Raw genomic sequence first — 25,062 nt, forward strand, 5'->3', positions numbered from 1 at the left:
CGGCTTGAGTTCTTGAAATTATGGATGGAGTTTTCTAGTCTTTTAGTGTACATGTGACCCCAAAAGGGTCACAGTTATGAAATAGCAACAAAATAATTTTACGGCTGGGAGTCACCATAGCATGAGGAACTATATTAAATGGTCACAGCATCAGGAGCCACTGCTTTAGTAGAAAGTTCAGCTCTAAATGTATATTTTATGCCAGAACCAATTTCAAACTCCTGATGCCAGCCTTCCCCACCCCCCAGCCCCCAGATCCAACACAGCTCAGTCCCTTTGCCTTGAGCCTATCTGACCTTGTTTCTCCGGCTCTCAGGAAGACAGCTGAATAATTGCCCCCTTTTAAGGTTCTTCCTATTTTCAGGGACCTAAGGAATCCTAACACCATCCTTCCTGGCTGATATACAAACTTAAATATATTGAGAACATAGGAAGACATGCTTTGTATTTTGTCTGTTACAAATGTCCTCATTGTACCAAGTTCAAGCACTTGCCAAATCTCTGGAGAGAGGAGAGGGCAAGTCTCACATCTAAGCCCACTTACTCCAGAAAGCTGCAGCATCCCAACAGACCCTGTGGTCCAGCACAGAGGTCCTGCTCTCCATCCGTGTGCCTCAGATCCTTCTCTGCAGTCTAATGAAGGAAGCCTTTGGGGCTGCTTCGTTCAGCCTTCAGTCTAACCGGACACGATTTTGATTCACAGCTTTTTTTACTGTCCACACTGAGTGATTTCTTAATCAATAACTCAATTGGTTATAAAAATCAATTGGTTAAAAATTAATACCTTATCTTTGAATGAAGCTAACCAACCCCAAACCCCAGGTTAGTAAGTTGTTTCCATTAACAGGGACAAAAAAAATCTTTAGCAGTACCATCATCTTTACATTCTGAAATGACCAGTCAGTGTGAACTGATTATAAAACTAATTATGTGACAATGATCCCATTTCCTCATCTCTGTCCCCTCTCACCCAGGTGGGCTTTCCTGGCTTCTGTCTTTGCTGTGAGTGAGATCCATGTTCCTCTGATCCGCTGTCTACACTGCAGAGCAGACCTCCTGAAATGTAGACCTGACCTTGACCGAGTCCCATTTATCCTCTTTAAAAGTTCCTTTCTGGGCCTCCATCACCTATCAAGGTCTCAAACCCAGATGAACATCTTTGGGTCTGTGAATGGGTTTCATGTGACCCACTTGGGAGCTTGCAAGATTTTAACTGGGCTGTTTCTATGAAGGGGTGGCGCTGTTCTTTATTTTGCCCAGGGGGTCTTACTGTGCCCACCCAACATGCACCTATTAGACTCTTAAAGACAGCTCTGTTTCCAACCTTGAGAGGAGGCCGGGTTGCCTCGGCAAAACCTGCAGTGTGTCTGAGGAGAAGTCTAAGCACTTGAGCCCTTTCAGGAAGAATACAAATGACTCCTGTTTATTAAGTCCCTGCTGTGTGCCAGGCCCAGTGCTAATCACTTCACAGACATTATCTCATACAAGCTGCCCATGAATGCCAAGCAGAGGATGTAGCTAAGAAGTGAGATGCTAGGGTGTGGCCTTGGGCCAAAAGTTAAGCAAGGGCAGCACCAGGGCCCGGGTTCAAATGCATCCGGTTGTACGAGCTCTACATTGTAGGGGTGGTCTACCTTTTGCTTCGTTCATGACACAGAGCTTGACCCTCACAGCATCCATCCTATCCTAAGAGCTCTGCCTGTCCGTGCTCTCTGAGCTTCCCTCCCATCTCCTGAGGTTTCCCCTCTCACCTGTTTGCCAGCTCTTCTACGTCTCATCCCAACTGTTGGTGAATCCAGGGTTCAGCCCTCAGCCTGTTGCTCTCTCTGTGCGCAGGCTTCACTCCAGTGATTCTTTTCCATCCCAGTCACTAAATCCCACCATTTCAGTTATGATTCCCACCCATCTCTTGGCCTGACCTCCTCTGGAGCTCAGGGTCATATGTCCAAATACGTCTAGGATGTTCGGTTGCTCTTTCGGCCTCAATGTGCTCCAAATGGGGAGTTCCATCCCCACCTCTGTCTAGATCTATTCTCCTCCCGATTTCCACCGGGGTCATATTACCAGTATCAGCCCAGTGCCCATGCATGGGACCTTTCTTTGGTCCCCAGCCTAGAGCAGTGTTACCACTACTACCGTCCTGTATTCAAGGACCCTAGTTCTTACTGAAGTGTGAGAGCTATTAAGAGGCTTGGCCTTGTAGAAAGTAGGTAGGTTATGGGGTTCGTGTGAAGGGCCCTAGGGGCTTTCTCCAGCCTTATACCCACCACCTCAGGTTAAGATTAGGCCAAGTACCAGCTTCCCGCCTCCGGTCAAGGCTAGGCCAGGTTCCATTCTCCACCCACAGTTCTCGGGAGGGGCAGGGACATTCTTGAAAAACTGAAGAATGCACTGAGGGTCACCTGACCCTCTGGTCCCAGATAGAGCTCGAATGCATGTCATATGCTTGCTAGCCAATAGACTCAAAGGTCAATATGCTTAGCCAATAAGTTTAAGCTGTAACCTTGCTGATGTAACCTGTACCCCTAAAAAAAGTATGAAAACTGCTTGTTATAGCTATTCGGTGTTGTCTTCTAGTCACTTGCCACAAGGGGCTGATTGAAGGTCGACCCCAACGCTGGAGAATAAACCTCTTGTGTTTGCATCGAACTCCATTCTTATGTCTCACTTGGGGTGGGGGGTGGTCTCCCAGTAGTTAAGACTCACTTCGAGCCTTAAAGTATGACTTAAGCCTCATCAGATTCATCTCCCAAATTGGACAGACTCACCATTTCTGCAGTCCACTGCTATAAAGTCTGCTAATCTCCTTCATGCTAACTACTGAGATTGCGCCCTCAAGTGTCCTCTTGCCCCCATTCACACGCCCTTGTTATTCAAACTCTGAAACCCTTATGGTTGCAGAAGAGGTACCCCCTGCCTTCTCTACCCAACTTAACTAACCTTTAGACTGTAAGTCCTATGAGGGCAGGGGTCTATCACCTTGTGTTCCTTCACTGTGGTCTAGTATGCAGTCAGCACTCAATATTTACTGATGAATGACTGAAACCTCTGAGGGAAAGACTAGGGACAAAAACAGATTTTAGACAAATCCTTATTGAATACATTTTTTTCAGCACTGGAGATAAACCCTGGGCCTTGATCATTCTTGGCAAATATCCTGTCAAAGAGAAACATCCCCAGCTCTCAGTATCTATCTATTTGTACACAGAGAAGCATAAAGTATAGAAAAATCCTCTCCTTAGCACATTGACCCATGCATACATGGTCCCTACACTGTACATGGTATGCTAACATCATCATCACCACCATCTCCACGTTTATCACCTCATCATCTTCACCATTAACCCCCATATTTATTACCACCACCACCACCACCACCACCACCACCACCACTACCACCACCACCACCATCATCTTCATCATCACCATCACCACCATCATCATCATCCTTATTAGTCCCTTCACCATCTCCTGGGTAGTAGTGACAATTTCCAACATGTCTGCAGTGCATGTGCTAAACAGTACACTTTTCCAGCATCTATGTCTTTGGGTTTTAAGGACATCACAGAAACGGAGGTTAGTGACTAATTTGTATCCACATATTTACCAATGAGGGAACTGAGGAAGTCACTTGCCCAAGATCATCCAGCTCCCAGTTTACACAAGACATTAAATTCAAAACCTGAAAGATGCACAGGGTCTTCTCTTACTAAACTACTTCCCTCCATGCTGGCATCCTGGGCTTCCAAGTCAGATGAGGTAAGCAGAACTCAGGACTCACTCCCATTTTGATGTCTGGTTAAGAAATTGCCCTTGAGCCTGTATTTCATGCTGGCGATGTAGAAGAGGCTTTGATTTCATGACTGCTTCAGGTGAGTATAGGAGAACTTTTTTGGTTGGTTAAGGAAAAAAATTACAAAATTAAAAGAGTGGAAAAAAATAAATTACCAGTGACTGTTTTTACTGCTTTTGCTTACAAGCTGGAGTGGAGAATTAAAAAGTTATATAGCTCAGGTTCCTGTCCATGACTTATCGCAGATGAATCCTCCATATTTATAGCTTTTCTCCTCGTGGGGACCATCTCAAGACAGTAAGCAACCCCCTGATATAGGTTGCTGCTCTCTGTCCTGGAACCCCGTGGGCCCTGTGAACTCAGCAGAACTGTCACTGCAGAGATGATGTAAGGACCAGAGAGACAAGGCTTTTTTTTTTTTTTTTTTAACCATTCTTCTGCTTGGAGAGCATGTCCCTTATTCACTCAACAAGCACTGCAAGGGGTAAGTGGCCTTAAGGAGGCTCACACTAGGGTCCGGTATGGAGAGCAGACACCCTGCAAAGGCTGAACTATTGCAGACAAAGCTCCCCGGCAGAAGCCCTTCTTAATATCCGTAGCATCCCCACCTCTCAGATGGGGAAATGGAGGCGCAGAGAGATGAGACGGCCTGCTCAAGGTCACTGACAAAGACTTGCTTTTCATGACTCCAGATCTTGAAGAGTATAAAGGCTACTGGGAAAGGAGTTGGGGAAGGGAGAAAGGTAGGGTTGACTGGGGGCAGGTGAGAGAAAGGACATGGCCATTTGGAGTTAGGTTCCACAGGTTCCTTTATTATCTTGAAGACCACTCTGAAAATGTCTGATGTTACTGTTACACAGATAAAGAATAGAAGACCCAGAAAGATGAATAGACTAGTCTAGGCTAGTTAGGAAGGGGCGTTGCTGGGATTTGAACTGACATCTTCCTCAGTATCACTAACAGGGTGAGTGTGTGTGAGGTGAGCTGTGCTCAACCTCCATAACCTCACATACCCTGAAAGGATTAGCCCCGTGTAAATGAGGATTCTCTCATTCTTAGACATCAAAGCCTAACTACTTGGAACCAGGTGGGGACCAGGGACAGGAGCTGCATTCCCAGCTCTTAGTCACTGGCTGGGAGGTGTCAAGTGCCCTCAGACCACAATGAACAGAGAGCTGGGTTCCACTTGCTTGCAAGAAGTCAAGCTGCAATGTTTTCCTTGATGGCCAAGGACGGAAGGTGTGGAAACCCAGCATCCCAAGGTGACTTTTTGCCAAGGCACAGAGGTGATATACACAGGACAGCAAAAAGGCCACCTGCTTTCTGCCATTGGCCTCCGGCACTCACCCAGAATTAACCACGGGCAGGTGTGGGCCTAGGTCAGATACAAATGACAACAAAATTCTAAACCTGAAAACAATGGTGGGCAGTTACCAAGGTCACAGACTCCTTGACTTTTCTGACAGCACTGGCTGCCCAGAAAGACCACCCAAGGAAGACTACAGAGGTCAGTGGAGCCAGTGATCTCCAGCTACAAAATATATATGGGGGCTACACTCCAAGCCAATGGGATTGATTATCACCTTGGGGGCTGAACCTGTGAGCTTCATTTTTTAATTTCCCCCATGTAATTCTAATAGATAGTCAAATTGAGAAATGCTGGTGCACTGTCTGCTCCATTCTCCAGGTGGGCACCAGTGGCTCAAAGAGGGGCCACAGAGGATGCAGAGCATTAGAATTCCATCCGGATCTCTGGCCTCCATCTTGGGACTCCTCTTCCGTTCCTTTAGCTGTGCAGTTGTGACAGAACAGTGGTCCAGTTGCCTGAGAGATGGACATCCCCCTCATTTCTTATCATCAGTGCCTCATGACCTGGGAGAGCCCTAGGCGCCTGGGAGGCTGAATCATGTCCTGCAAGACTACCTAAGCTGGTTACATACTTCAGAGTGGAGCAGAGAACTGAGGCAATTACCTAATGTGTTAGCAAACCTGTCCCTGCGGCACTCCTGTGAGCCAAAGCAAAGTCATAAATACCAAATGGTAATTTCTCTCTGGAAGTCTGCCTCCTGCCTCCCATACCGTCCCCTCCCACTCAGAAATCACCTACCGCTGCCTGGTTGTCCTGTCCCGGCTGGGGCGGCAGTAACTCTGAGTTATTTAAACATCTCAGGCAAAAGTTTCATCTTGAGGTCTGAATCATCATGCCTAACCTCAGCTCGCCTCTGCAGCCTACTGCCTGACCGGAGCAGATTCTGCTAGTCTTCCACAGATAGAAATAAAACTGCCCTGCAAGGACTAATTAATGGCTCCCAGAGGCTCTCATCTTTGTGCACAGCGTAGACTTGCACCAGTCCCGAAAACGGGGTGAGGTGAACTAACTTGTCATGGAGAGATGGCCTCCAACTGGCTTTGTGACCTTGAGCAAGTCATTGCACTTGTCTAGGATCTGTACCTCTTCTCTTGCTTCTCTCAGCTTTGTGAAGAGCCAACCCACTGCTTGCAGGTACTTGGGATAAAGTCTTTCCATGGGGAAATCTAGAGTGGAGCCCATAGATCCTATTCGTCCCTGATCCACAGATGGTCTCAAAGGGCAGCACAGGGAAGATGGGATTGTGGGATTCCAGGTGAAAGGAATAGCATATGTGAGGGCTCACTCCATGAACCATTCAGATTCCGGGGCCCAAAGCAGTTCTATGCAACCAAAGACATGATGTGTGGAGGTCAGAACTTGGAGATTTCCTGGGTGCTTGGCCTTATCTTGAAGGCGGTGGGAAACCACGTGATACCTTCAGACAAGAAGGACTCTCAGATTAAAGATAACAAAATGGGTATCGGGTCTCCCTTTTCAGCACTGAGCTGGAAAAGCTACTGAGGGGGACTTATCTGTTGCTTGGCTACATGATCCCACAGGGATGAGGAGATTGAACTGATGCCTTGGTGTGGATTAGCTTTGCTATCCTTTGAGCCCAGCACATTACCTGGTCTACAGAATGCACTGGACAAATATATGAATGAGTAAATGAATCTGTGAATAGTTGAATGAACAAAAGAATGAGTGACCAAAAACACCCAAGGAGCACAAGAATGACTGGCTGGAATGAACGAGTCTGAAAGCAGGTGTGCAGGCTGCCTCTGTGATTCTTAGAGCCATTAGCAACAAAAGGCACAGGCTTCTGGATGCATTACCTGGGGATTGGCCTGGTCACAGCTCTTTCAGCACCACGATGCTCAAAGACAAGGACTGATTACTGTGATCATGAGGGAGGCTCGCCTTCTGTTCCCACCACTGGTCCACTGATATCCACATAATCAGAGCAGGAAGCAGATATGCCTGGCGGCTCATCTCTGCAAGGTACTCAGATATGCAACTCTATTGCCATTTCTCCATTCGCATGTCTTTGAAGAGCTCTTCATTTCAATAGCAGACAAAGACAAAGGAAAAGGTATTCTTCACAGTTGCTGAGGGGCACGCATTTCTAAGGGGGGGGCAGCCTGGTGAAGCAGCTAAGCTTCTTAGGGTGCAACTCAGCACAAGGGAGCCCTGCCTTGAACCCCATCCTCCACCGCACAGAGTAGAGTGGCATGTTGAAGTGTAGCCAGGGCTGCCCCAGATAGAAGCCTTGCCTTCCTCTTAGGCTAAGCTGACCTATCTCCTGGCCTTGGAGATCCTTGCTCCATAGAATGTGGCCCATGCTCCAGTCTGGTGCCAAGTAATGCAGGCATTGCCTGAGAGCTTCTCAGATATGCAGGACACCAGGACCCATTTACTGAACCTGGGTCTCAGGGACATAGAAATTCCTGAACTTCAAGGAACTCTTCATGAGTAACCCAGGCACCTTTGTGGAACCTCACATTCAAGTATCCAAACCCTGATTAGGTTTCCCATGTCCTCCACCAGAACAAGAGATAATATCCCCCTAAGAGGGGACACAGACATTGACACCTGCAAACAGGTATACCTTTAGATTTCTGCCAGGAAGTCACCACTCATTATATATACATATCCCAGCACCATCCTGGCTCTGGATATGTTTGGTCAAGTCAAGTCTTGATTACTTCATCTGTCAAATGGGAATATGCTACACGCCCTTTCTTTTGACACTGTATGGTTATGCAAGTCAAAGAAGTGAGGGATTTGCATGCTCTGTGAAACAGAAAGCCTGGAATAGAGGGCTGGGTAACTTGCCATCCAGAAGTGACCTTTTCAAAGGCTGGATGAAAAGCACACCTACATGTCAAAGACTTGACACCTCTGGCCTCAGGAAGACTGGCCAGCCTAGGAGGAGGTGCCAGCTGGGTAGGATGCTGCATTCCACAGAAAGCTCCTGACTAAGTCAGCCCTACCCACTGAGCAGCCCCCACTTGTGAATCTGCAATGATTGAATTCTTAGGGTTGCATTTTCCCATTTGAATGGAGAGCTGCCTGAAGACTCCCGGGCTCCATCCCATTAGCATTCTAGGGGGTCAGTGTTTCCAGGCTGCTAGGGCCACGTTGTTCCTGCGCACTGTGTGGGTGGGGGAGGCAGTTACACTTCAGAAGGAGCCAGATGTACCCACAGCACAAAGAACAAGGGCTGGGGCTGTGGAAGCTGAATTTCCCAGTGTTAAAAGGAAGGAGGCAGATGCTTCTCCCATGCTGGCTTTGGTTTGACAGCTCCATGCTGAATGGAATTCTTCCCCCATCCCTGTGTGATCTCCCCTTCTCACCTTTCAGGTCTCCACACAGCTATTCCTTCCTCAGATCCGCATCCCGACCTGCTCCTTGTCTTTAAACACCCCTGTCTGCCCCATTGTTACAACCCTGGCTCTTAAAACTTTTCAGGGTATTTGGGGTTATCTATTGGTTTCTTGTGATGTTAATGGCACAACCAACCGTCTCTTGACAATCTTTCATCCTATGTATGTTAAAAATACATCACTGGGCCTATGCCTGGTGGCATAGATCCATAGTCCCAGCTGCTCAGGAGGCTGAGACAGGAGAATCACGAAGTCCTGATCCACGTGGGCTACAAAGTAAGTTCAAGGCAGCCCAGTTAACTTGGTGACTCTTGTCTCTGGAGATAGAGCTCAGTGGTAGAGCACTTGCCTAGCATGGACTAGGCCCTGGGTTCTGTTCCCAGCACAATAAATAAGTAAATAAAGAAAAGCTGGGTCCTTTCTCTATACATTCGGATTCAACATCTGTGAGCGGTGGTCATAGCTTTTATTTTCCTTTTGTTTGATTGTTTTGGTGACAGGGTGTCACTCGGTAGAGCAGGCTGGTCTTGAACTTGGGGAGATGCTCCTGCCTCAGCCTCCGAAGTGATGGAATTACAGGTGGGAACCTGCACACTCAGTTGGCCAGGGATTTTTACTTAAGCCCTCGATGTTTCTGTTCTTCATGGAGTTTGGGAAGCCTGGCTCCAGAAGACGCCCTCAGTGAGGCAGGGTTAAACGCACGCCCTTGTGTTGCCAAGTCACGACAGACCTAGGCAGGCTCCCAGTTACTCCCTGTAGAATGAATGAATGACTAAGTCCACAGATATTGTGGGGTGATGACTCTCGGGCCTTAACAGCATGATGGGTAGATGGGAGATTTTCCTATAGGGTACAGCGCTTAGTGCCAGGCAGCTGTGGCGTTTGCTCTCAGAGAGATGACAGTTGACAATGGGGCTGGGAAACACTGACTGCAACCAAGACCACAGAAGGAAAGGATTCTGCCATGGGCCGGGACCCCTCTGCTTTGTAGCTGCCTAATGGGGAGGTCTGGTCTGACAGGGCCACGGAAAGGCCTTTTGAAAACAGTATTTTTGTTTTATTTCAAGTGTGTTTGTGTTGTGATACACATGAGGTTTAAAAGTTTCAAGTACAGAGAGGGGTGCAAGTGGAGAAGCAAGCTCTTACCCCCAAACACAAATGCCAGCCCCGGGGATAGGCGAGCATGTCTCTGACTGCAGCGCTAGAAAACGCACATGTGGAAGAGGCAGGCTACCCAGGGAAGGCAGCAGCTTGAGCAAGGGCGTGGATGTTGGGAAATGTCTTGGAAACAGAGAGTACTTCATAAGTGACTTGGCACAGTAGCTCACGGCCATGAATTCTTGACTCCACAGGGGTAAAAGGAGGGATGGCAGCCAAGGTCACAGAGTCCATGGGGACTGTCCTGTCTCATCTGCTAGTTAAGAGTCTTGGGGGGTTGGGGATTTAGCTCAGCGATAGAGCGCTTGCCTAGCAAGCACAAGGCCCTGGGTTCGGTCCCCAGCTCCGGAAAAAAAAAAAAAAAAAAAAAAAGAGTCTTGGAATGTGGTAGAGAGCCAGGAATGAAGTAGGTAGGAATCTGTATAAATTCACCACTCATATTGCTGTCTACCGGCTGAACATGGTGGTCCATGCCTATGCTCTCATCACCTCGTAGGTAGAAAGGCAGGGGAATCAGGTGTTGAAGGCCAGCTTGAGTTACATGAGACCCTTTCAAAAACAAAACAAACCAGAACCAAAGAGCAAAACAAAATCAGTAATGCTGTCTGCTAAGTCCTCTGCCGAACGTACTTCATTAGCCCAGGCCTTGATTTCTTCTGTAAAATGGGTGTGACAGGACTTAATTCTTAAAATGTTGTTCTGAGGGGTTAAAGAGTGTTATTGTCTGAACCTGACACATTTCCTGCAGGCTAATGCTTTGAACACTTCATCCCCAGATGGTGATGCTCTTATCTGGGGGGAATAAGTCATTCCAGTGGGTCTTTAAAGGAAGAATCTAGCCCCTGCTACCCATAGTTCTTTCTGCTTTCTGTTTTGCTACAATGTGTACAGCCTTGGCCACCTGCTTTGGCTGCCGGAAGTCAGCTATACCTTCTCCATCATGTTGGACAGCAACTCTCTGAAACCAGGAGCCAAAATAAGTCTTCCCTTTCTGAATTCATGTCTTTCAAGGATTGTGGAGACAGTGGTGGAAAACAGAGAGTAAGCCTGGTGCATAGTAGTTTTTTTTCTCACTGCCCCACCTCCTAGCATCAAATTCATTTCATCTAAGCTGACTTTGTGGAGTCCATGGTCAGCATCTCTTAGCAATGTCACTTTCGCCAAGCCGGCCCTCTTCATTCACAGCACACAGGGGTGCCTGATCATTTCCACCCGCTTCCTGTTCTCCTCAGACCACAGCTCTCCCGACTTGAGTTCCCTGGCTGTGGTAAACAGGACATAGCTCTTACCATTCTAAAGTCATGGTAAAGATTAAAGGCTGGGATGCTAGCCTCAGATGCTAAACTCTTCGGATCTGAAAAATGCAGTTCAGTTTCCGTGCCTGGCTAAGAGATTGGATGCTCATAGAATATGCAACAACAACCACCCTAAAAACGGCTCTCACTCCATGTACCGTCAGAAATGTAATGTAATTATTGCGATGCTAAATATCCCCAGCTGTTCTGAGATATTTGAATCTTAAATCAAGCCTGCCTGCCTGCATCCCGCGCTTGCAGCTGGGTGTGTATCACACAAGCCCAGAGCTGGGAAACTTGAGGCAGAAACTTCAGGCTCACATCTCCATCTTCGTAGCTAAAAGGCTGGGCTTTGCCCCAGCACCGTAATGAGAATCCCCCAAGTCTGAACTATTGGCAGTCTCACCAAAGAGAACCATGTGCCTTAACGGGGCCATGCAATCTGGCAGGTCATAAGCATCTATCCAGATAGTCTTTCAAATCCATGTGCAGGGAGCATAAAGAGATAGCGTAAAATAAATGGTAATAAAGTGAATAAACACGCGTCTCACTCCAAAGCCTTTGAGGTGTTTCTATAAATCAAATTCTTTCCATAATTTGCTCTGTGAGACTGGGCTGAGAAGCAGAATCAAACTTCATCTACTTTCCCGGGCAGTAGGCTCAGATTTATGGATGTGAGTTCACAGTGGATGCCCGTGCCATTTCAAAGTGGGAAAATAATTTTTGTTGGGAGGGGTTCCAAGAGAAGATTAAACCCTTCACTTTCAGAGATCAGAGTATCAACAACTTTCAGATCAGATATGCCATCAGAATCGAGAGAGGGTGGTCAGAATACAGATGTGGGAAAAGCTAGAATGGCTCGGCTGTTGAGGTTCATATTGCTCTTGCAGAAGACCCAGAGAGTTCACAGAGGGAGAATCTGGTGCTTTGGGGATAGAGGATTGGGAAGGCTGAGCGCAAATATGCTGAGACTCTATCTCCAGTGCCCCTCTTGGATTCCTATTTAATATTTAGATTTATTTTATTTTAAATCGTGTGTGTGTGTGTGTGTGTGTGTGTGTGTGTGTGTGTGTGTGTGTGTTTGTGCACATAAGTGTGAGTGCCAGAAGAATCTCTCAAGAGGAAGTTGGAACTTCTGGTGCTGGAGTTACAAGAGGTTGTTAGTTAACTGATGTAGGTGCTGGGAACCAAATGTGGGTCTTCTACAAGAGTAGTCTGAGCCCTTCACAGCTGAGATATTCCGGTCTTTCCCACTTTGACCACCACCCAGTGTGTGTGTGTGTGTGTGTGTGAGAGAGAGAGAGAGAGAGAGAGAGAGAGAGAGAGAGAGAGAGAGAGAGAGAATATGTGTGTTTGCAGGCACACATGAAAACCAGAGGTCCCATAAGCTATCTTTCTTGATTATATCTCCAGTTTACTTTTTGAGACAGTCTCACTGAGCCCATACTAATTGGCAGAACTGCATGGCCAGTGCACCCCAAGGATCTTCCCCAGTGCTAATACTACAGGACTTCTTACCACATGGGGCTTTTATGTGACTGTTGGGAACACAAACTCAGTTCCTCATGCGTTCTTGATAAGCACATTACCAACTGAGCCCTCTCCTCATCCCTTCCTCTCTGAATTTTAATTTTGAATGGGACACTAAAGGCACCAGCTTGCCCAGAGAAGTGTGATATAAAATTTGCATAATGCATCCTGGCTAGACTTGTGACACAGTAGGAAGCTAATGTCTGGAGCCCTGGAGGACCTTCTTGGAAGAAGTGAAATTACTGTCCATTGAGGACATTAGTGCCTACAATATCTGTGATGCTTTTACACACACACACTTTCTTTACTGACATTCAACTTATACCCACTAGGATTGACTTTCAATAAACAAATTGTAATAGATCAATATACTCGATTTAAATTTCACAATAACCACACAAGGAGGGTATGGGGTGGGCTTTACAAACAAGGTAAGCAGTTCCTACCAACTACCCACTTGACACCTGGCAGAGCTGGGATTTGAACTTGAATCGTCTGATTCTTTCCTTCTAATCCACTTTGCCCCAATGTCTTTTCCCCAGTTTCTGAAGCATAAATTACCAAGTTTTCGTGAATGTAAGTGTGATCTAATTATTCCCATGATGCTTTGGAAAACAGATGTGTTTGTTATAACTTCTTTTTGTTTTCTAGACTTTTTTTTAAAAGGAAGACTCTGCCTGCTCCTAAATTACCCAGCCTGCTTCACTACTGCAAACGACGATCTGTTCTAGAATACACTGTATACATCTGACGCCAGTTTGGCTGGGTCAAGCTTCTTATTTTTCTGTAACAAACTACTACAAATTGTAATCACTTCAAACAACACACATTTATTACCTTTTAGCATGAGGGTCAAAGTCTGCTGGGAGTCTTACTGGCTCCCAAGGTGTCTACCAGGCTGCGCTTCATCTTGAGGACTCAAAGTGAATCTTTTTTTCCCTCTTGCTTTTTCCAGCTTTTAGGGACTGCTGTCACTTCCTGTGTCTCTACAACCAATACTTCAAATCTCTCTTTGACTCTCTCTGTTCCAGGGGCTACATTTCACATTTGACTGCCCAGCCCTTCTTTTTGCTGATGTGCCTCCTTCCCTCCCTCTGACCTTTCCTCTGTACTAAAGCTCATACCCAGAGCCTCACACACCAGGCAAGTAGCCTATCAGCAAGCTTTCTCTCTAGCCATCCTTTTTTTGTCATTTTATTTATCTCACTAAGTTGCCCAGGCTAGACTTGAACTTACTTTAGCCCAGGCAGGCCTCAGACTTATGATCTTCCTGCCTCGTCTTCCTGAATATCCGGAATCGCAGGCTTGCACCACCAAGACTGATTTCTTTTTCTCACTCACCTGGGCCTATGATCACAATGGACTCACCCAGATAATGTAAGACGGCCTCGTGTCAAATTCTTAACCCCAACGCATCTGGAAAGGTAACATCTGGAAAGGTAACACAGTCACGCGCTCTAGAGAGGAGGGCACAGGCAACTTCATGGGGCCATTGCTCAAGACATTTGGACCTTAAATTTTATTGGGCCTGTATCCCAGAGTGTAGGGAAGAAGGGAACCTAGCAAGGGGTGTCTGCCAAGCTCCCCAGGAAGCTCAGGCAACAGAAGTAGCATTGCATGGGACAACCTCTGCTACATCAAAGTTAGTACCTTTGCACTTCAGTATGGCTGATATTCTGGCTGGGCCCATTGCTATCGATCCTAATTTCTTATAGCAGAGGCTTTGGCTGAACTCAACATCCCTCCTCCTACCTTCCAACTGTTCTTCACACTAGAATGCTGCTCCCCCATAGGCTTTTACAGACCTGGGGAACTGGCGTGACTGAGAACTGCATCAGTGACAACTCTTGACTTTCTGGGAATTCAAGAAGTTCACAACCTTGCATCTCAAAGAGTGGATCATGAACCAATACTGTCTGCATCACCAGGAGCTCGTGAGAAATACATGACAGGCCCTGTCTCCACCCACTGAGTCAGCAGGAATGGAGGATCTAGGAATCTTGCCATGTTATAGTTAGCTCAACCTATAATGTCCACTGGGGACACCGGATGCAATTTTACCTGGTCTTCTGTTCCCTGTGTATGGTGCTAAGCAGGCCATTTCCTTCTTTGGTGCCAAGAGAGCAATAGGTACCCTCATCCGTACTGAGTGAACTGAGATGACATGCGTGTTATAGCCACCTCTCTAGACTGAGATGATGAAAGACACAGGCTTGTTTGACCAAAAGGAAATGACTCTGAAGTAATGCAAAGATTGCTGACATCAGGACCCCAAGCACTTCTTTTCTATGATCTCCAGCGACCTTCCTGTACCTTGGCTTCCTTATCTGTAACATCGTCTTGTCTGGTCCATTGACAGACTGAAATAAAACAAGGGATGTAAAAGTTCCAAGTAGAGAGTAGGAATTCAGCACATGTGTGTGTGGGATCCGAGGAAACAATTTAATAAGCAAATTAACCGTGTAAACAATGGTGTCAGGGAGACTTTTGACACGCTGAGAGAAGCAAACAGCCCGGCCATCCATAGTCAGTTTGTTTTATCAACAGTTCAATGTTCTAATTATGAATGAATCATATTTTTTTTGTTAGAATTTGCCTGAGTGGGATCTCAGACCAGCAACAACCAGGTTTTCAAGTTATCGGTGTCCTGGAGAGAATGAGGAGGGCTCATAGCTCTTTATTGACGCTAGGAACTGTAGCGATTTCATTCATTTAGATTAGATTGGAATACAATGAAGACTTCCTACTCCTGAGCACTGCCCCTACCATAGGGTTGCTACCGTGTGATAAGTTCATGCTGGAGCCATCTCTCCTCCCTCTAGGGGTGTAGGTCACGGAATCCAGCCGAACTCCCGTGGTCCACACCAGCCAACCATCAGTAGAAACTTCTCAAGAAGGCTTGAGGAACTGAGTGATTCCCTTCCAGGAAGGTTTAGCCTCATCAACACCCAAAAGCTGGAAGGTTTAGAACTGTGTGAAGAGCTGGTTAAAAATCATACTGAGCTGCCTCCTGGTTGTGTGACCCGTGCCTCCCCTGAGCTTCAGTTTCCTTATCTGAGAAATGGGTTCCACAGTACCTGCGAGGCTCTGATAAAAAGTAAATATGACTCAAGGGTCAGGTGCTTCACAAAGATCCCAGTCCTGCTCTTGGTACAGTAGAGAGCTCCTTTCACAGCAAACCATGTGGATATAGCACCTTGACCTTTGAGGACCTCTTTGCCAGAAACATATTAGATTTATGGTCATCTTGGTAGGGCAGTGACTGACTGGCACACAGTATTTATTGAGTCCCGGTTGAATGGATCTGACTATCTACCCAAGCAAATCAGCAGGGTCAAAGATACACATGTACCAAGCAAATGGCCTGGTTATTGCTCCCAGCAATTCCTTCTCAATTGGGAAGGTATCTGATTGATGCCTTCATGACCGGCCATAGTGGGCCCCAAATAGCCACTATCAGAATTAGCCTGATGTGGGTCAATTTGGATATCTGCAGACCTGGGTAGAGTTTACATTTGATTCCCTAAACTAATTTCCCTGAAGTCAAATAACCGGTAGAGGTCTTTTCATGTTCCTGGTATAAATGTCTATTTAATCACCGTCCTGTCTCCAGCACTTCAATAACCTGTACGTTTCCCCATAATCACTGCTTCAGCTCTGCAAAGAAAATAAATGGATGGCCGAGACGCTCCAGCCATCTGCAGGATTTGAGCCCTCTCTGCCCCTGACTGCCCGTTTGAACGGAGAACTCTGCTGCTAAGTCCCACTGGCCATTTGGCTCCATATCCTATTATTGCAGAAGAGAGTCCTGAGGCCAAAGGCATCACAGCTGGCCAGTAGAGGCCGGGCGGACTTCTTAGAGGCCGCACCCCATCTCCTCCCCATCGCTGCTCCCTTCTCATCCCGCTGCAGAGAGAGCATTTGCTCCCACCGCCATGGCAACTTGGGTTTAAACTTGGCCTTGCTACCCGCTGGCTCTTGACTTGAAACACATTGCACAGCCTCCCAGAATGACATCCCCTCCATTTACAACACATGGATTATCACAAACTGTCCAGGATTACTATGGAGATGACGTGAAACAAGGCGGCCAGGGTCTGGCCTGTCACAGATGCCCGATGCTATCTGCCTTTGCCCTTCACTGTAAACGTTCATGCAAGTAATAAAAATGGAAACGGCTCCCATTTATCGAATGCTTGCTCGATGCCAGAAACTAGTCTAAGCACTTTACATGTAGTAGCTCATTTATTCCTCTCTCTATAAAGGGAGAAGTATTTTTTTTCTTGACTCCCTAAAGCTATCCATCTTTACAGCCACTAGGTTGCCTGGCCTAGCATCCTTTCAGCAGAATTTGCTGATTTTAAGCAATATGTTACTCAAATCATTTCTTGTTTTCGATTGTTGGCTCATAGGAGTCAGTTTTCTTGATATGGTAAAGTAAGGGGGGGACCCTAAATGTTGATTCCTTGGCTTTTAGCGTGGATGGATGGTTCAAATCTGAACTAAAGGTTAATTCTAACGGATGGGGGCGTGAAGTGGGTACCTATGGGCTTACCTCAATAGGCTTAGAAATGAGGGCGAAAATATGATAGCAGAACAACCAGAAGGGAAACACATCAGAATTTTGCTGCAAACTTCAAAACTTTAGTTGAGCCCCCAGGTTCCGATCACACCATTGCCTTGGGACCTTTCAGGACCACTTCAGCCGCTGCCTTTTTAAACTTGCCCCGGGACCCTGAAGGCACCGATCCAGTCACACTGCCTAGTGTTCCCTCTCGGGCTCTCTTATTTGTGCACACTGTTCCTTTGATCCTTCGTCTCTTCCTCTCTCGCTTAGAACTCCTACGTAATCTTTTAAGATTCAGCTCAGATGTCACCTCCTCCAGGAAGCCATCGGAAGTCCCCACTCTGCTCTGGAGCCCACGCTGTCTGCCCTTGGCTCTGGTTTCACATATCTCTTGTAAGTTGCTAAAGGGTGTTTACCAAGCCTTATTTAATTTTATGCCGCTAGCATCTAATAAAGACCTTGGCACAGAGTCGACATATAACAGGTACTGGTTGATTCAAGGACTAAAATCAAGTAAGTAGCCATGGTAAGATATGACAGTTACAGTGATAATACTTAGAACCTCTTACCACCATGTACCAATACACAGTACCTAGCTGTTTTGTTTTGTTTTTTTTTTTTTAATACTTTAGCAATGGCTCCTGAATATCAAGCATCTATTGCCATCTAAGGATGATCCAGTCACTGCATTAAATATCTCCTCTTACCTCTCAGGCAGAGACCTTGTTACTGGAGGCTCAGAAGCAAAGCGCCTGCTCAGGGAATACTGGCAGGAAGGGACAGACCTCACTCAAGTCCAAGACCAGGTCTGCTTGGCTCATCCTCCTGAATGAAGCATGCTGTTTCCCTGAGAGGGCAATGACCCCTTGTTCTTGAAGTAGAACCCACCCTGCATTGGCCTGCCTGTTCCTATTTCCAGCCTTTTGGTTTCTCTTTTAAGCCCCCCCTGGGCTCTCCAAGCTCTGCCTCCCAGCTCTGCTTCCTACCCAGATTACCCTCTCCGCTGCCAGAAGCTACAGAGGAGCCAGAGTAGGAGCTGAGGTCCACAGCTGATGACAGGGAAAGGACACGGTATTCAGAAAGAGGCTGGCACTGTTCCGTTTGACTGTGATGAAACCTTCCCCAGCTTCAACAAAGCCAGAGGCACCAGCGAACACGGTCAGAGTGTGCCTGGAGAATGAGCCCAGTGGACTGCCCTCAGCAATACGTTTCTCTCCATGTTGTCAGACGTGGGACTAACCAGAGACAGCTGGTACCTTCCCTGAAAGTCCGCTCATAAACGCTCCACCCTTCACTTGTTGCTCCACCGTCTTACATGAGAATTACAGGGCGCCTAGTAAGTGCTAACAGCCTGCTCCCACACCGCAGCCTGCCAGCTTCCCCCTGGAGATGCATTTTACAGGTATTTGCTAGAGAAAGTCAACCAAGACCCCAGAAGACACCATCCTGCAGATACCTCGTGAAGATACTCATTTTCCAAGCCTCTCCTGGGCATCTACTATGTATCAGGTTCTGTGCTGAGAAGACAGCAGTAAAACTACACACAGCCCTTTCCCTTGTCTAAGGGAGAGGCAAGCAGTCTTAGCAGAAACAGTGACATACACGGGGGGGGGGGGGGGGAGACAAACAGAAAGAAGCCTATCTATGAGTTTTGTTTTGTGTGTGTGTGTGTGTGTGTGTGTGTGTGTGTGTGTGTGTGTGTGTGATGCTGGTGGGTGGTCAGGAAAGACTCCAAGCCACAAAAAGAAAAAAAAATCAATCAATCTCTCTCTTTCTCTCCCCTCTCTCTCTCTCTCTCTCTCTCTCTCTCTCTCTCTCTCTCTCTCACACACACACACACACACACACACACACACACACAGAGACTCAGACTCTCAGCAGCCATGTGACCCCAGAAGTCCCACCCTCAGCTTCTAACATCACAAGGCCACTCCATTAAGAATGGCAAAGGCTCCTCCAGAGAGCAGGCAGTTAAGAGTTTCTGATGGGGTCTTCTCTGTCAGAAACTCCCCTGAAATCGCTTCTGAGGTCTACAGATAGAAAAACAGCAACCCCTAGCATGCTTTGTTACAGGGCCTGAAACTCTCAGCACATGAGCAGAATGATAATCCACCAGGGGTCACTTTGAGTTCCCAGGGCACAGGTCCTTTCTGAAGTAGCGCTTTCATCCCCTTGTCCTCAGCTCCTTATCCCTCATCCCACACAACCCATGCCTGCCTGGGAGGCTGAAGCCGAGTGGTGTGTCCTCAGCATGTAGACTTATGTTAGGCTCTATCTACCTAACCTAAGACCACTTGGGATGGCTCCCGTTCCCTTCTCCCAGCTTCTAGGAGGCACCAGACTTGTGGGGAGGAGTCAGGGTGGGAGGCAAACATCTTACTCAGGTTTTCCTGATAAAGCTAGGCCCGGGATCAGAGAGGAGGGTTTCCGTGACTTCTGTGTAATGAATTTGGTGCTGTGCTGAGTTAGACTCTGAGCCTGCCGATGCCGAGCATGAGAGTGCTCTTTACGGCTCCATCCTCATTTAAAACATGGGGATGACAGCCATTGCTAATGGGTCTGCTGTGCTATCGGAAGGCAATCCTGGCTGTCAGAAGGCAATTCAACCTGCTTGGCAAACCACTCGCCGATGCAGAATTGTCTCGCAGAGGTCACGTGTCCCGCAACTTCAAGCTCTTACTTAAATGTAACCTTGAACTTCAGTCTAACTCACCACCAGTGTTCAGCCAGAATCCAATGGACCACAGGTGCTGCTGCCTATATTCTTCGACTTTTATGTATTACACTCGAGGTTCTAGAAGAAACCTTGTGTTCCTAGCTTACAGAGGCAGGGAGTCTCAGATGAGACCGTCAGAAGGACGCTGAACCCCACTCCCACCCCCCTACACAGAATGGGTTAGAGAGGGATAAGTCAGAATTACTCTATACTTAGTCTGATAGCAAAATTCAACTGAGTAAAAGGCGGAAGCTAAGGGTGGGATCTCAGGCAAGAAATAACCAGAACAGCCAATCAGAGACCTAGAACAACCAGCATCAAGCCAACACCTGTTGCGACCGTGACAACTCTGCCATCCCAGGCAAGGCTTTGTCAGAGACAAAATCCTGAAGAGGTCATTCGGAGAGTACTACTCATGGATGCACACCAACCTTCCCTGGACTGGTAGAAAAAGCCAGAGCCCACCTAAGAGGCATTTACACAGGAAAAGTTGGGCAGGCTTGTGCCACGCTGGGTCCTGGCACCAGAGCTCTTCTGAGACAGACTGCACAAGGCAGATACCTTCTGCCTGACATCTGCGTTCTCCAGACCCACAGTGTGGGGGAACCAGCATAGCAAATGGCTTACAAATCTCCAGCACAGCTTCTCCTGGCCCTGGCTGTTTGCATTTCTGACCCCGTGGCAACTTTCCCACCTAAGGATATTCTTTCAGCCGGGGAGATCCACATTAACACCTTACAAAGGAGCAAGGTGGGTGGGTATACTCTTGGAGTGTTTTATTTATTTATTTCCAATCCGCAGAAGGGTGCCACTGCCTTAAAAAGTGGTCCCCAACTTTGGTGGTCATTGATGTCCTCGGAGTTTTCTCCTAGACTTTCGTGTGGAACTCTGAAATCATAAGGTGTTTAGGATCCTAAGCAGAGTTCCTAAAACACCTCGTTAGCCCATTTTTTTTTTTAAGGGATTTTGTATTGGTTCTCCCCAAAGAGGACAAGTCCCCGATTTAAGACAATTCTAAAGCACATATATAGCTTTAAGTCCCATGAACCTTGTGTTGAGGGACCACTATTCAGAGAATGGACCACAGATAGTAGAGGGAGGAGTTTGAGAGCTGACACCGGAAGGAACTGTACTAGGAGACTCTAACAGCATTAAGGTGACTTCCTAGACAGAGCCAAGCCCGAGTTTCCCACCAACTGAAGACTCAGGGGACAGTGGGTTCTGTTTGGGCACTGAGAAGAGGTGACACCCAGTCAAGAAGTGGTGACACTCACAGGGGCCTGGTGTCCAGTCCCTAGGGCCCACCTAAGAGCCTCAGGACTCCTGGGAAGCGCGGGGTCAGAAGGGGCGGGTGCGCGCGAGGGCAACTCACTGAGGAGAAGTTGTGCGGGCCACAGAGCTCGCCCCGGTACTTGCAGGAGAGCAGCATATCCTCCAGCTGGTGGCCCAAACGGTCCATGAAGGCAGCGCTGATGCCCTCGAAGTGGCGCGGCGGCAGGAAGAGGCGGAAGTCGGCCAGTTTGCGGAACCACTGGCGGCGCGGCTCGTCGCCCCGCAGCAGCTCGCTGACCAGCGGGCGCGCGGTGCGGTTGGGAAGCAGCAGCCCTAGCCAGTGGCCCGCGTAGTAGAGGTCCCCCTTGGAGAGGCGCGGGAAGCGCAGGGGGTTGTTGTTGCACACGGTGACGGCGGGGAACGGCAGCTGGCGGCTCCACTCACGGTGCACTCGTGTGTGTGACGGGAAGCTGAGCCAGTAGAGCAGGCGGTTCGAGGACCAGGACAGCAGCAAGCCGAGGGACGTGCAGAAGGCCAGCACCCACAGCGCCCGTCGCTGGAAAGAGCCTCCCGCCGCCGTGCGCCCCGCGCACATGTGCCGCAGCCCGTGCAATTTAGTGCGACTCAGGGACGGCCGCCCCCTGCGGGCGACCCCTGGCCCCTGCAGCGCCGGATCGCCGCTCCGGTCTCCTCCGGGCTGCCTAGCTGCCGCCACCGCCACGGGCGCCGGCTGCTCGCGGGCCATACGGAAGCGTCCCGGGCCGCTGAGCGCGGTCGCGGGCAGCCGGGCTCCGCCGCTCCGGCTCATTCATTCAGCCCGAGGCTGGCGACAGCGGCGGCGGCCCCGGCCGGGCGGAGCCGCCATGGGAGTCCGCAGCAGCAGTGGGAGCAGCAGCAGCCACGCGCAGCCTGCGCCTTGGAAGCCTGCGCCCGACAGGAGCTCCGGTGGTGCGGCATGCCCGCCCGGCGTCGCCGCCGCCGCCTCCGCGGGCGCTCGCCCGGGACTGAGTGCCGCCTCGGCCTGCCGCCCCTAGCTCTGGCCTCTCCTGAGTGTCCCCGCCGCCCCCAGGCTCTGCTGGCCCCGAGTCTTCCAGAAGGACGAGAGTCACTGGGCACTACCTCCGAAGGGGCCCCATTGGGAGCCGCCTCTCCAATCCCTGGGCGCTGTGCCCGCCGACCTATCCTGGTCCAGGACCTCGGGGGACCCTGAGCTGAGTCCCCCCTGCGCCGACTAACCCCAGTTTTTACGCTGATCCTGAGAGAGAGACCACTGGGCCACCATGCCTGGTTTGGCCAGTCTCGGGGACCCCAGTAGTCTGGACCTTAGCCCAGTGGTGCTGGGACATGCGAGGGAAGGCGCCAAGGAACGAGCGCCCCCAGAGGCGCTCCGTAGCTCCAGGCTTGGCGGGTGGGGTGGGTGTGTACTGGGGTGAGTGGTCGCCGAGTGGCGACTTCCTCCTTCCCTTTCCTCCAGGACCCTTCTTTCTCACGGCTGCCGGAACTGCTTTCCGCTGAGACGTCCCTAGGCTTCCCCGAGTCCAGTTCCTGAGTCCCGCGGGGTGTCTACTGTCGTCTGGGGCCCGGGGCTTCTCAGGGCGTCCTGCGGAAAGCCACTCGCTGCCGGGCCCCACCAGGTTGCTGGTCCCAGGAAACTATCGCTTTTCCCCTCGACACGGATCGTCTTTAGAAAATCCCGACTGTGCTGTTCCTTGCCTCTTATCTTCCCTGGGAGCCGGGAGCTGGGAACTGCGGAGCCCAAGCAACACCTCCTAGGGCTGATCGGGACTCGCTGCTGATAGAAGCTCGCAGCTCCGTGGGCTCCTCTCCTCAGGAGACTCCAAGTCCACGATGGCGGTGGCAGTGGCGGCGGCTGCGCTCCTTTCTTGATGGCCCGGCCCTCTTCGGGCCCCGGGCGAACTTGGGCAGCAGCCGCGCGAGGCTGGCGCTGCTGGGCTCTGAGCACCTGCTACTGCGCTCGCTGGCCCCGCGGCTCTGGGCGGGAGGGGCGGCGGCGGCCGAGGCGAGCGCTGTGCGCTCCTGGAGACGCGGTGCTGACGCTCCCGGCTCCTCCTTGCTGCATTTTAATTCCTGGCCACTGTGGCCGCTGCACACCGAGCGGGAAGCCTCTTGTTGAAGTTGCAGGGGAAAGGGGAGAGAGCACAGATGTGGTCGGTTGTACCGGCTTGCAGAAGAGATGGAGAGTAGTAAAAATACTGTGTTTATGTGCAAGCCGTGTGCAAAGAAATGTGAGGGGATGCCTGGGCGTGTGAAATGGGCAGGAGAGAGAAGGGACTGTGCAGCGTGGGCACTTCACTTGAACAAGTGTGAGTGCCTTGTCGTGCAGGGGTGTGTGTAGGATGTGAACTGTTTATATATGAACCGGCGTTTGTGCCAAGTCTTCAATTCGTGAAGCTGCCTGTGGGTGATGTGCTGCCGCTGCTGGAATGTGTCCTAAGTAGGAAAGTGCCTATGATGGGCTGTATGTTCTGTGTGTGCACATCCTTGCTGGTGGGTATGAATGAGTATGGTTTCCGATTTGCATGTGTATGAATTCTTTTAGTAAGGGCTATGGGCCCAGTTGCTGGGAGAACTTACTGGACTTCTGGCAGATTGGACTCAAGGGACAGATCCTCTCTTCTGCCTCTAGAAACCTCTCAAGTGTCCCAGCCCCTTTCTCTGGAGGTGTTTAGTCAGGCAAAAGTAGTTCTTCCTGGATGTGAAGGGAAGGGGCGGAAGGAAAGGGGGCAATGTTCCTAGACAAGAGACTCCATCAACCCTCCACGAAGTACTCAAGACTTTCAAAAACTCCCAGACACTTTTAAACTTTTGATGCTGCCTTTTAAATATTCTGCTCAAACTTTTGGTGGTGGAGAGGGGGGCTGAATGTGGTTTCTAGGTACAACTGGCTCCATTTTCTAAGTGATGCGAGGGAGGCCAGTGCTTGCCCAAGGTGCCACAGCTGGGCAGTGGTTAGCTGGGTTCAAGGCTCAGGTTCCAAAGCCCAGAAAGTTTTTACTGTCTCACAGGGTCTTGCAGTTTTCAGCCTCTGGATCAGGGCTGCAATCCTGCTCCCATGGCTGCCCTGGTGTGACACAGAAGGACTCTACACATACTTTCTAAACATCACTGAGACAGGGAGCCCTCTGAGTTCCTTACCTTTGGGATAAAAGGATTCCTAGGCATTTCTGAGGGTAGATTCAATGGGTAAAGGAACCAGAGCAGGAGAAGATAGACATCCCAGTTGATGCAGTATCAGAATTCTGCAACAGGAGACTGGAGGACGAAGGACTTGGGAACAGAGAGGAATTCACAACTTTTGTGGGATTCAGCCAGATCTGTGAAATGACCAGAAGTTTTCTCCGAAGAAGGCAGAAGGCAAGGGTGAATATTCTATTCCTACTGACCTGAAATATTCTATTCCTGTCTTCCCTTCCATGAAGCAAATCCTTGTATCTAGGCTCTGGGGAAGACGGTCTCTGAGCCCCTCATCTCCCACTCATCCACACAGTCACACACACTGCACATATGCACACAGCACACATGGCCACACACACAAGCATATACTATATATACCCATGCCCTATACAATTCACACAACTGCACAAATAATACAAAATGTGACACATTTGAATATACATGCAAATATGCATGCTGAAATCTTGCATATACATACAGTACATATTATACATTGTGTGTATATATACACAGTATACAAATATACACAATCATACAACTGTATATTACCCACAATGAATTCATTCTCAATCATGTTTATATGCACACAATGCACACATGTGTATGGATGTCCATGCTCACACTCAAGTACACAGCTACTCATATCCAAAGGCTACCACCTCTTCTTCTTCCTCCTCCTCCTCCTCCCCTCCTTCCTCTCCTCCTCCTTCTCTTTCTCCTTTTGTTTTTCAAGACAGGGTTTCTCTGTGTAGCTTTGGCTGTCCTGAAACTTGCACTGTAGACCAGGCTGGCCTCAAAC

The 25,062-nt window shown here is 49.0% G+C and overlaps 1 protein-coding gene across 4 annotated transcripts in view; it reads right to left on the bottom strand.

Moving 5' to 3' along the window:
* The window catches only part of Asic2 (acid sensing ion channel subunit 2), a 1,063,476-nt gene that overhangs the window by 245,048 nt on the left and 793,366 nt on the right, over positions 1 to 25,062 (bottom strand). Inside the window, exon 1 of one of the 4 annotated variants that reach the window (XR_015630263.1) lies at positions 21,169 to 23,062. Coding sequence is in view for 1 of the 2 variants with exons in the window: in NM_012892.2 (NP_037024.2) it covers positions 21,169 to 21,876 (708 nt within the window). In the remaining variant the exon portion in view is untranslated. 4 annotated transcript variants of the gene reach the window in all.

This window comes from Rattus norvegicus, chromosome 10 (genome assembly GCF_021556685.1).
Source record: "Rattus norvegicus strain SHRSP/BbbUtx chromosome 10, alternate assembly SHRSP_T2T, whole genome shotgun sequence".
NCBI classification, from domain to species: Eukaryota; Metazoa; Chordata; class Mammalia; order Rodentia; family Muridae; genus Rattus; species Rattus norvegicus.